The 13,488-nt window shown below is 44.8% G+C and overlaps 1 protein-coding gene across 4 annotated transcripts in view; it reads right to left on the bottom strand.

Annotated features, from left to right (window-relative positions):
* HHAT (hedgehog acyltransferase) overlaps window positions 1-13,488 on the bottom strand; it is a 278,182-nt gene that overhangs the window by 114,765 nt on the left and 149,929 nt on the right. For all 4 annotated transcript variants that reach the window (XM_072948490.1, XM_072948488.1, XM_006198736.4 and 1 more), the window contains one exon: window positions 9,900-9,935. In XM_072948490.1, coding sequence (XP_072804591.1) covers window positions 9,900-9,935 — 36 coding nt within the window. The remainder of the gene's footprint in view (window positions 1-9,899; window positions 9,936-13,488) is intronic.

The raw sequence follows: 13,488 nt of genomic DNA, 5'->3' as shown, positions 1-13,488 counted from the left end.
GTCACAGAGTCTCTGGGTGGACCAGTGAGTCAGGCTGGGGGATGATTAGCCCAGTGGACTGCTCTGGCAGACCCTACTGCAGATGCCATAATCCACACCCCACCCAGAAACACTTCTGTCAGATGCCTCTCCTGACTCCCTTCTGAATCCAAGTTACCTCTCTGACGCCTCTGAATGGCAGAACCCGGGATATATTCTGGCACTAGCCACCAGAGGGACCCAGCAAGTGACTTTTTGACTTGTACTTTGAGGAGGTAGCGTTCGTAAGGCCAGAAATGTCCCAAAGCCAGAAGGATGTTCAAAACGTACTGAATAGCTAGAGTATGGAGTAAATATCCACTATACTCAGGAAGCAAATTTTACACAATTCTTGGCAAAGACTGCTCTCCTGGTACAAGGCTGGTGCCCTACCAAGCTCCTCCCCCACAGCAAGGCAACCCCATTCTGACAGCGTGCTTGTTTCAGTGTTGTCTGGTGCACACCAGCTTAGTATCATCCTCACGGCAACAGAACTTCATCTTATACATCAAGTAACTTTTGGGACCACCCCCAAGGTACCAAGGCTGCACTTAGTAACAGGTGATGTTCCAAGGAGCAACATATTCACATGAGGACACCAGAATTTTCACAATCCTCCAAAACAAATGATGGAGAAGAAAACCACAACACTGACTTAACAGCATCATACTTACTCCCTGGTACATCAGCAACTCCTTATTCCTACAGACTGCAGGGTATGATGCCCAGCTCCCAGCTCACTGATGGTCTCACACATTTTTCTTATTCAGGGAAAAGCCATCTGGAGGCAAATGAATCTTCTCTAATTAATCCAAAAGTGCTCATCGTTTTAAATGTTGGTATTATTATTGTTGACATATTAGTGATAATAATCTTCACAACCGCCCCTCCTCCCACTCTAGTATGTGAATTAATAGGCTACATTATGCATTTTCTATTGAAAGATTTTCCCCTTCAATGTATCAATTCCATTGTCCAAGTGAGGACTTCAGACACAATAGGACACATATGTATAAGTAATTTCTAGATACAGCTACAGTTTCCCAGCAAACTCTTTAGTCACCTATTTCCAAGTGACTGCTTAGAATCTAAGCCAGACTTTGATCTTTAAAACAGCACTTAAGACCTTGTATGGTCTGGACCACCTTCCAGCCTCCCTACCCCCTCCCCACAACACCCCAACCCCTGCTCTGGGCTCGAACCACAAGGACCTCCTGTGTGTTCTCCCTCCTGGGAGTACGCCCTGCTCTTTGAAGATGCTTTTCCCTACACCCTCTGCCTTGGCACTGCCTCCTGGGGAGCCTACCCGCCGGCCCGCCCACCAGGGCAGCTCTTGCTCCACTCCTGGGTCAAGTGCCCTGTGACACACACTGGAAGGACCCTATGCGGCTCCTTCCTGGCTGCTATACTTGTCTAGATACGTGTATGATCTTCCACAAACAGCTCTCTGCTCCCAAATTCAAAGCTCTGGGAGAGTGGGAACTGCATCTCTTTTTGCTTATTACCGTGTTCCAAGGACTGGGCAGGCTTTCTAGCTCAGAGCAGATACTAAAAAGATCTGATGGATAAACGAGGGGATTCCTGCACTGAGAATGACTGATCTTACCCACGTGGTATTTACTTGCTTGGTTTAACTCAGACTTTCGCAGGGCCTGACCTTGCTCCTAAAAGCAGCATTTCACAAATGGGGAAACTGCAGCAGTGATATGAAAAAACCCGCTAGTCAAGTCACATAGCTAGTAAGGGCCAGAGCTGGCTTGGCACTTGGCAGGGGCTACAGTCAGCTCCACCTTTTCATGCCCATCCTGTGGACATACCATCCATTACCAGGTGATCAAAGGAAAATATAGGAGAAAGCAAGCTCAAGGTTCTGGCCCTCAAGGAGCTTATATACAACTCATCAAAGCAGAATCCCAGGTATCTCCTTTTTTAAAAAAAAATCGGTGTTTACCATTCATTCTGCTAACATCCAGATAAACAAGGCAGCAACAGAGAGTATAATGTTGACGACAACAACAATGAACAATTATGAAGTGCTTACTCCATGCTGAGTGCTATTTTAAGCACTTTAAATATAGTGTATCATGTAATCCTCAAAAAAAAAAAAAGGCCCACATAGAAAGTATTATTACTAATACTCCTGTGACAGATGAGGAAAGCCAAGCACACAGCTGTCAGGTTGGTCAAGGAGTCAACAGTGATGCAAGCAGCATCCAAACCCAGGCAGCCAGACACAAAAGCCTGAGCCCCAGGCCACTGACCATGACCGGTGAGACGGCAGAGCGCCCCACAGCGGGAAGCGGGCACCTAAGTCTTGCAGGGGAGTCAGCAAGGGCTTTACAAAGGAGGTGGCCTCTGAACCGGCTTTTGAGAAGGCCTATATGGGAAGAGGGAAGCAAGCACATACACAAAGAATAAAGAAAATGAATGATCCAGTCTTGTTTGGGGAATGAAAAAAAGCTTACTACAATCGCTCACGGGCTGAGGGTTAAGTCTGGAAAAGGTAGTTGAATATATGGCTGTGGAAGGAGGAGAGAGGCAAATTAAAACTGCCTTTTGTTGGTTTGTCTGAAAACTGTGTTTTGATTCAATATCCCTGGGGGTGGATTGAGGGGACAGACTGGAATGAGGAAGAAAGTTAAGGTGAGGTTCACGATAAAAGGGAAGTGGAAGACAGCAGGGTGGGGACTCATGATGGTGGGCACAATAGGAAGGAGGAAAACAGGGTATGTTCAGTTAATATTTAACAGGAGGAAATGACAGAATTTCAGGGACCAAAATGGGGGTTGTGGGGGGAGATGAAGAAGGTCATTTCCAGACCAATCCCTGGTTTCCACCTTGGTTAATGTGGGTGGAGTATCACTCTCTAAGATGGGGGGGAGAGCAGCGCTGGGACAAAGCAGGTGTTGGGAGGGGGAAGAGTAGATAAGGAGCTCCACTGGGGCCAGCTGAAGGGCTAATATGACGGATAGTGATCTTTCAAGTACACAGGCAGAAATAAAATAGAGCACCCAGCATCTCTCTGAAGGAAGTAGGCAAGTGGCATTATCATCTAGACCAGTGTTAGCCGAGACAATGTTCAGTGATGGAAATGTTCATTGTCCGGTATGACAGCCAATAGCTACATGTGGCCAGTGAGCACTTAAAATGTGGCTAGTACAACTAAGGAACTGAATTCGTCATTTTGTTGGATTTTAATCAATTTAAATAAATAGCCACATGTGGCTAGTAGCTCCTGTATCGGAGAGCGCAGATCTGGACAACAGAAGTCACTCTCAAATAATAAAAACACCAAAGTGGCTCATCAGAGGCTGCTGAGATTGGGAAGGACCTTAGAGTTTATCGAGTATAATTCTCTCGTTTGACAAATAAGAAAACCAAGGCCCAAATGGGAGAAGTGACTTGCACAAAATCATTACAGCACGAGAGCAGTAAGGCAGACGAGAGCCATGGCCTTCTGTGCCGGATCCAACGCCCTTCCTCTTTCACAGGCTGCTTCTGTTCCTGATGCAAAAATAGCTGCAGTTTTGTTTAATTCTGGTGTGTGGAATCGACGCAGCTCGTGGGCAAAGCCCAGGGAAGACCATGCACTCCCCCTGCTGAGCGAGTCACCCCAAACAGCACTGGGGAAGCAACCGCATACGATGCCATAGCTGCAAATAACAGAACTCACTGGTTAGTTTTAATAGGAAAGGAACTGATTAAAGAAGAGTCAGCAGCTTGTACGATCTCTGAGAGAGGGTCTCAAAGCCAGGTGTGGAGGCTCTGCAGTCAGGAACTGTTGACAAATTAAACGAGCACCGCTCTGCCGGGGACCGGCTGTGCCTGCCCCCAGGCTCAGGGAAACGGCTCCCATCACCAGAGCTGGGGCAGGGGCTCCCCCAAGACATCTTCCCCTCAAAGCCGGAGGCCACTGCTGCCTGGCTCCACAGCCCCCTCCCTCCACAGGCCATTCTCATTGGAATCGAAACAGACAGAAGGAGGAACCTGAGACCCTCGCTGCAAGGAAGGGAAGCAAGTTTCCGGCTTCTACCTGGTGCAGAGTGCCACAAACCAAAACAGTCCCCAGGCATGAGGAAGAGAATTTTTTAAAAGGCACCAGCACAACTTAAATGTCCTGTGGAGGAAACAGCCCACCTGCACTGGTTTAGACCATGGATCTTACCACCAGTCCCACTCAGCAGCAACCCTGACTCAGAGCTCTGTACATTATGTCCCTACACTGCAAATTCTCTCAATTATTTCACCAGCGGCTCTGCAATGTTTTTAAAGGATACATTCATTCAGCGGAACATCTGTATTGATAGATCCTCTATACGTGGTGGGAAAGGAATTATGCATTTCAACTCTCGGAGCGTGAAGAAATCTCTTCGTTTTTATTCTTTTTTAATCTGGATTTTCTAATAAACTCCGTAACAGCGCAGCCATGAAGATGAGTGATTCTGCAGTTTTTCCGCAAAAGCAGCAAGATGGAAGAGTGGATCTGAGACATCTTCTGAGAACTACGTGGGGCATAATCCCCTTCCATCCTAAAATTCTCCAAAGGAAGACGCTGTGAATGCTATCACTAACTATAGCGAACGTGGTGGTGGACTCTGTGGGACTCAGAGGAGGTTAAGAACTACCCTGTGATTCATGAAGCTCCAAAGTCAAATGTTTTTTAGCCCAGAGGGAAAGCCATTTCAAAACAGTTCTGCTCATTTCAGAATTCAGCAAACCCTGGATTCACACATCACTGAAGTTTGCTGCCCTGCGACAATTCAAAGACTCTCCAAACCAACCAAGTCAACCTTCAGAACAACAAAAGACACGAGATAATGAATACAGTTTCCTGTGCGACACAGCAGGTATCTTGTAGTAACCTATGATGCAAAAGAATATGAAAAGGAATACACGTATGTATATGTATGACAGAAATGTGATGCTGTACACCAGAAATTGACAGAACATTGTAAACTGACTATACATCAATAAAAAAGTATTTTTTTTAAAAAAGACACTATGAGAAATGAGCAGCTGTCCCATTCTACCCTCTCTTTCACCAGAACAAAATCATTCTTCAAAAGGGCACATGCTGTTTCATACAAACATTGGTGTTGGTATAGGATTGCATCTGCACTGTATAGAAATGCCATTCCCTAAGCAGGATCTGTTTGCTGATGTAAAGGATATTAACTCCAGAGATCTTCTCAAATAGCTTTAGGGCCATGCCCGAGGCTCACTGTCTTTTTCTATTTGCCTCAGCAGTATCCATGGCATGATCCTTCCACTTCGCATTTCTGCTAGTCGGGACAGGGTATCAAAACACTCTCCTCAAGACAAAAGTGGTGGCTCCGATGCACTCATATATGAACTTTAGAATAAAAAGGGAAAGTGATAGTAAAGAAAATTTATTCTGCTGTTTTTTAAAAGTTAGATTCTTATTTGAAATAGGTATTTGAAATGGATAACTAAATATAAATAAGAAATTATAGAAAATAAATTATAGAAAATAAGAAAACACAGGTGAATTTTTTTTCACAAGCATAAGCGTAAGAGCAATCATAAAAGGAAAACTGACAAATTTCACGCTTCAGACAACACGGAAGAGGACGTCTCCAGGTTTTCTTTTGAAAGTCATGATGGCATCCTGTCTTGCATACAGTGATTGCCCAACCCGAGGGACTTAGAAGTGGGCAGGTGGGCAGATACAAAGCAATTATACCTTTCATCAAAGGGGTGGGGCTGGCTACAACTCCAGGCAAAATGAAAAATGCTTCAATCAGCAAGAATCAAATGAAATATCACTAATCACTTCTTGCCAAAACTTATCAAAGCTAAATTTAAAGAAGCCACCCTATTATCTAAAATGAAAGAGCTGTTTTCTCTTGTAATCTTTTTTCGTAGACTGATCCCTTTTTTCCTTTCTCCTTTGTAGCATCACATTAAGAACTCTAGCCAATACTCTTCTGCCGAGGCTATGCTGAAGTGCGTTGTGATTACTGGTTTCTGAAAGTCTTCCCTTTGGTTTGTATAAGATGCGGAAGGATTGAGCTCACTGAATTTTCCCACAGTCATCATAAAACGCCAATACCGAAAATGCTCACACTTCATTAAATGTGACAGCTCCTTCCTGCCGCACAGCCCAGCGAGACCCTCCTACAACTTAAAAGGAAACATGTCCCTCCACGCAGTTGCCTGGGCTAAGATCACAGATAGGGCTCTTGGCTTTGTGGAAATTTATGCCATTCCAGAGAAGCTGACATTACTTCCATCAGCATAAAAGATGCAGCTGATTAATTTCAGGCACGCTGCTGTTTCTTTCATGCCAAATGCTAAGCATTCAATATAGCCCAACAACCCAGAGTATATGTTAAGAGTCTGCTGGAGCCAATACATGCAGTTAATTAGGGGAAAAAAATCTATGCCAGACTCACCATATGATCCAACAAACCCACTCCTGGGCATATATCCAGAGGGGACTCTAATTCAAAAAGATGCATGCACCCGAATGTTCATAGCAGCACTATTTACAACAGCCAAGACATGGAAACAACCTAAATATTTGTCCATCGACAGATGACTGGATAAAGAAGCTGTGGTATATTTATACAATGGAATACTACTCAGCCATAAAAATAATAAAATAAAGCCATTTGTAACAACATGGATAGACCCGAAGATCATCATTCTAAGTGAAGTAAGCCAGAAAGAGAAAAATACCATATGATATCACTTACACGTGGAATCTTAAAAAAATGACAAAACTGAACGTATTTACAAAACAGAAACAGACTCACAGACATAGAAAACAAACTTATGGTTTTTTACTGGGGGGGGTGGAGGGAAGAGGGTGGGAAAGGATAAATTGGGAGTTCGAGATTTATAGATACTAACTACTGTATATAATGTAAACAAGTTTCTTGTGTATAGCACAGGCAACTGTATTCAGTATTTTGCAGTAACCTTTAATGGAAAAGAATACGAGAAGAAATACATGTATGTATATGTATGACTGAAACACTGTGCTGTACACCAGAAATTGACACATTGTAAACTGATTATACTTCAATAAAAAAATAATTTAAAAATCTATGCCAATTTCTCCAACATCTCCTCTTTTACCAAGGGAAATATATTTTCTTCTCTTGGCCATCACAGAGTGAGAAGGATTCCTCAAACACAACCCCCTCCTTCTTCCAACCCTCTAAGGTTCTCTCCAGTGACACACTTCTAGGAAAATACCACTGCCCTTTGGGGTCACTAAGTCATTGCCTTTGTCTCCTCATTCCCCTGCATGCGCTGCTTCTTTCCACCCAAATGAAACCACTTACTCTAAGTCTAAAGGGCACTTAAGAATTTCTGTTGGCTAAATACAAGAGTTCTTCCAATTAAAAAGAAAAAAAAATCCCCACTCAAAACACCCGTCCACCAGCTGCCCAGTCTTTCTTACCTCCCCTTCACAGCTTACCTTCTTAAAAAAGTTGTTGGCTGCCATTCCCTCACCTCCACTTTCATCATACCCACACCATCTTCAACCCAACTTCCAGGTCCAAGTGCAGAAAAAAACAGTTCTCACTAACGTGCCCAGTGATAAACAGTGCTCAGTCCCCACCAGGTGTGACCTCCCAGACCAGGAGCAGGAAAGATCCATTTTCTAAAGAGAGCTGCAAAAAAGGGGTGATATCCCCACCCCGTCCTCGGATGACTAAGAGATGGAGAACTGACTGCCCCCACTAGCCACCTCCTCCACCCCATGCCACACCCCACCCTATACACAAGCTGGGAAGGGGGCAGAGGAGGAGACTTGGGTCCTTACATTCTTGGCTTAGTGAAGAGTGCTGTCATGTCTTTGGAGGGCAGTGGGTGGGATGGGGGACAGGGGATGAAGAGATGTCATCACAGAGACCGGACATGTCTGCAAGAAGAGGAGACTGAACTCTCATTCCCCAAGTGGATAAGCAGTGGGCGTGCTGATTTGCTCTGCCCCTCCCAGAGCAAAGGAAAGGAAAACTACAGGAAGCCGGCAGGGCAGAAGAAGCCCCAGGTCTGCTTGGTTCACAGAACGACTGATTGAGATGCCTAGTTAGATCACCTTACTAGTACTCACCCAAAAGGGCCCCCTACCAGGGCCAGAGGATCCCAACACCAGTTACATGAGAGACATTTAACCCCTCCCTCTGCCTATGGAAGACACAGAGTCCAGGAGAAGGACAGGGAGGAGGGGTCCCAGAGGCAGCCCTCCCCTCCTCCTTACTTCCCGTTGCTCAAAGGACAAGGCTGGCAAGTGATAAGCTCAGGAAAAGCTTTAAATCCAATGTCTCTTTTTCTCATGGTGGTATTCCCAGACATGCCCAAGCAAGGGGGACGTGGTAGGCTTAACGATTATTTGTTGAAAAAAGGAAAAGCACCTTCTTAATTGTAACTCCTTGTCTTTCCTGCCTCATTTCCTCATCCAGTCACTCCTACACAAATGTTTGTTGAAGGTTAATTATATATAATTTAATTATGGAAAGATGATTAAGACATGTTCCCTGCCCTCAGCAAAGTTACTAGAGAAAATAAGTACAAACTTGCATCCACCACAGAAATTCTGTGAACAGCAGCATGGGAGTGATACCAAGAACCAAAGACACTACCTCAAAAAATCCAAACTACTTCGTGAAGTCTGCCCAGATCGGTTTAGATACAGAATTCTCATGCCTGCCCTTCCCATGACCACTGGCCCTTTATCCCTCCTGCTAAAATACATTTACCACTTGATGTGTTAAGGGTAGCAGTTTACATACCACCATCTGTGTGTGATATCCTGGAGAAAGCCAGGATAATCCATATTCCCTGGGTCTGGGGGAGACAAGCAGATTTCAATGCACAGCCTTGGACGGAGACTTAGAGAGAGGACAAGGTATGGATGGCCCTTCTTGGAACACTGCCATATGCAATCTGGCATAGAGGAAATGCTGCTGGTTTAGGACCAAGGGGAAGCCAGTGACGTACATTTCCCCTCAGAGAGCATCTTACCCACGAGGAGATGGTCACGCATCGTGGAGAATTGAACCACCGTAACAGCTGCCCAGAAATCACATGTGATTTAAAGCATTGCTGATTAGCAGACTCCTAGAATTACCTACCATTTAGAGCCATGTATTTGCAGAAATCAAATCACTCTGCATGACTTCTGGTTTCCTTATAATCTTTAGCTCACAATCCTTCAGCAACCATTATTGCTTCCCACACATATTTCTGATGGTTATTTTTAATGACCATTTTCCACCATAATTAGAATAATAAATACACGTTCAGTATAATAAAAAAATCTAGAAAATTCAGCAAAGTTTATAGCAGGAAAAACATCATGCATATTCTTACCAACACTGTTAATATTCTGGTATATTTCCACTTAAACTGTGTTTGATTTAATAGCTATTTGGAATTAATATGCCCCATAAGCCAACTCTGGTAAAAAATCACCAATATACTAGGATATAAACTGCCATCTGTAATCTCTTTCAATTAGGAACAAAGTTATATCTTCAATGACTATTAAACAACCAGTTTAGTTTAAAAAGCTTAAATTCAATGGAGAGAAAATTGGTTCAGAGAGTTGTTTAATGTAGGAATGCAAGCTGGCACTCTGCTTTTCTATTTGCCTTTCCCAATCGTTGGACAGCTATCGTTTCAGATATAAATCCCCTTAAACATAAATTCCCTTGATTGTTTAAAAGGATACACATGTGCAACTCTGGGAGGCACAAAAAACAGTGCTGGTCGTGTTTTCTTGACAAGTTGTTTACAATTGCCATTATTTATCAAGATACTTAAACAAGGATTTTATTTTCATCTCAGTGTTCCGTAATAGACCTGCTATTCAATGATAGTTCAAAGAAAAGTTGTTGGCTTACCTGATTAAGAAGTCATGCAGGCCAACGTCAAAATACCTGTTTAAGGGAGACAAAGACAGGCGTTATCAAAGGAAGACATTTACAGCAGTGGTGGACTTGACAAAAAAAATCGACAATTTATATTCAGAGCATGGTGGATACACGGATTACTCCATGACCAGTGGTTCTCAAAGTATGCCACAGCAGCGTTACCCGGGAACTTGCTGGAAATGCAAATTCTCAGGCTCCACCGCAGACATGCAAACTCAGAAAATCTGGGGATGAGGCCCAGCAATTAATTTAACACGCCCGCCAGGTGATTCCGATGCAGAACTACTGCTCTCTGATAGTACACATGTCTCTCTCTCTCTCTAGAAATAGAGGCCACAAGAGTGAATTTCACCATTTTTCCAAAAAGAGGAGTCTTTTTATAACATGCATTTGAGTAAATGTTCATTTACTCAAAAATAAATGAAATATGGTTTTCCTTTGGGGAGAGATCATTAGGTTTTTTTTACTCTTTAATGCAGGTACTAGAGACTGAACCCAGGCCCCTGTGCTTGCTAAGTACACACTCTACCACTGAACTACACCCTCCCCACTAAGTGAAACATTTGGCGGGGGTGGGGGGGTGGGAGGTAATTAGATTTATGTATATATTTTTAAGGAAGTAACTGGGGATTGAACCCAGGACCTTGTGTATGCTAAGCATATACCACTTGAGCTACATCCTACCCCCTGAAATATGTTTTAAAAACACAAAATCACACTGGCCAAAGGGAAGAACAGGGGTGGGGAAGGGTCAGTTCTGTTCCTCCCTCTCCTCCAGGACACAGCCCTGAGCTTTCCCGCGGAGAGAACCACCCGCCCCATCTGAGACGGCTCTAGCACGGAAGGGAGAAAGCCGTTCCGTGTGCTCACTGGTGAGCCTGTCATGGTGCCTGGGCCTCACACCAGGCATCCAATAAGCCCTGGGCAGCGGTGGACCCTTTCAGGCACACCTCTCCCAACGCCACCAGACTGGCTTAGTCCATAGGAATGGCACTGCCCTGGTTTCCCTAATGAGCAAGCTCGTTCCCCCTAAACCTCCAACCACTCAGCCCGTGTCCATCTCCCACCTTTGGGTCTAGCTGTGAGAGGCCTGAGGCATCATGCTGCTGCCCACCAGGTATAATCGCCACTGCTAACACCCCGATGGCGGTGGTTACGTACCTGGTATCCCAGCCAGCTATCTGCCCAGAGAAAGCCTGGATTCATCCTGCGCTACAGGCAGTGAGCAATGCACACAGAAATGCACCCGAGTGGGGTTTGACTGCCCAGGCCCTGACTGTCCCTAGCTTTCAGGTCCACCCTACCACCTGTCTCTGGAACATCTCAGGACATCCAGCACCTCACCACCCACACCCCGACATACAGCAGGTGATTACTGACATTTCAAGGATTCCTTGTGGCGTACCTTTAAATGACAAGATTCTTTTACGTACTCAGGCATCTGTTTACAGATTACAGACACGGGGTAGGTGAGAATAGAGACACGGAGCCAAAATATGAGGGACCTCATCTACTGTATCACTTACTTGAAATAATGATAAAATTCAGGGAAAATCAAATTCAGGATACATAAATTCCATTTACTCCTAAGCCTTCTGAACAGAGCTCTGGAGGAGATACACTTGCAGGGATAGCTAATTTGTTTCAGCCGGTTTTACATGGATCCAGATGAGGTCAATTGCTATCGTATTTAACATAGATCAAAAAAAAAAAAAAACAGAAATGATCCCTCCTGTCAACCAAAACCAAGGGTACATTGCTCGGCCACAAAAGTAAATCTTCAAACAACAGATAGCAATTGTAAGTCTGCCAGAACTGCAGTATGGGAGGCAGAAGTATGCATGAAGTAAAACAAAGATTTCTGCTTCCTTCACTCAACCAAACCTGTTCAGTCTTTTCAGTTATATACCAGCTACAGAAAGCATCAGACTCTGTTGCAGGAATCAGAGGCTGAATGGATGTGGAAGGAGCCACAGAGGCCCTAGGTATAGAGGTGGGGGAGGGGAAGAAGCCCCCACCACCCCCGAAGGAGTCATGAAAATCCTAATTACAGAAATTATTATTTATTGAGTATTTAGAAGGTGGCAACTACTATGTTCGGTACTCACCTACACGCGCAGTTACCGTAGGTGTCGGCATCCCTATTTATCCAGAGGCTAAGTAACTGGCACAGAGCTCACAACCAGCAGAGGACAAAGCTGGGAGTCAAACTGAGCCCTGAAGCTGTGAAATACCTGCTCTTCCCCCTAAAAGCACGGCTCTCCCCGCCCCTCATTATTACTCATTGAAAGTGGCTGCTGATTTTCAATAAATGAGCCCTTTCCGCCCCCACCTGATTTCTGTTTCTCCCGACCTGGCTGCCCGGCTCCAGGCGAGCCCACGTGCTGCGCTCCCTTTAAGCACACCTGCTCTGCAGGCAACATTTCCCGCCTCGGGTCTTAGAGTCAGCCCGGCTCTGGAAAGTTCTGTGAATCCTCTAGGCTCTAGCCTCCTGGCTGGGAAAATGGAGAGGTTGTGAGAATTAAGTGATAAAATATAGATACAGGGCTTAGCACAGCGCTTGATACACCATGAGGACTCAGTAAATAGTAACCTCCTTCCCTCCAATTTTTAAGAGTTGTTTTAATGGGAGCCCCATTCCCAGTAACTCAGTGGGAGCAGCAAGCCACCTTAAAAGAAGGACAGAAGTTGTCTTCCAATGCAGCCCAGAAAGAGAGGCCACTCAATCCAGGGCCCTGGCAGAGTCAGAGCACTGGAGAAAAGGTCAGCACGGATGGAAAATCTGAGGCACGAGCACAGAGCTCAAGAAATGGGCAGAAAAGCAGGAAGAGCATTTGTTCCGTGGGGTCCTCACCAAGAGCCTTGGGGCTGAGTGAGAGTGGGCTGGGTGGGGCGGGGCAGGGAGCCTCCTCCCACCGCCCCCACCCGGGACTCGCACCTTATTTGGATATACTGGCACACACCAGTACATACCAGAGCATGTCCAGTTTCACCAGTAACTATGTTCTCCTATGAAATGAAGCATCTAAATGTACAGAAGTGAAGGATTGTGAAAACATGCTGTGTTTCAGACTGTTTCTTCTCATGCCTGTGTGATTGGCTGAGAATGGAATTAGGGGCTGGGACAAGTTGAGGACCTTAAGGATCCTTGTGACAGGTAAGCTGATTAAGAATGAAGAAACCAGAGCCTGCCACCAAGCAGATTCTCAATCATTATCTTTTGAGTAAATTAACATGTGGATCACAGGCTGTCATGAGTGCCTGCCTGGGCACTCGGCACAGTAGACTGCAGGCAAAAGATGCTCAAAAGTAATTATTTAATATATCACTCTTATGTGTAAATACATTAAATAAACACCCACAAAGAGAAATGGGGCTTCTCTTCTGAAATAAGATAGCTATCAAACTACAGCACAATTATTCTTATCACCGTTGAAGAAAGTAACCTCTCATGGCTACCAGCTCACAATAGGCCAAGGTTTCCTTCTGAGAAGACATAAGAAGCAGTGGTCCTGTGCATACTATTCTTGCTTCCTTCCAGAAGATAAAAACAGGAAAT

This window comes from Vicugna pacos, chromosome 23 (genome assembly GCF_048564905.1).
Source record: "Vicugna pacos chromosome 23, VicPac4, whole genome shotgun sequence".
In the NCBI taxonomy this organism is placed as follows: domain Eukaryota; kingdom Metazoa; phylum Chordata; class Mammalia; order Artiodactyla; family Camelidae; genus Vicugna; species Vicugna pacos.
This window is presented reverse-complemented; position numbering and strand designations above follow the sequence as displayed.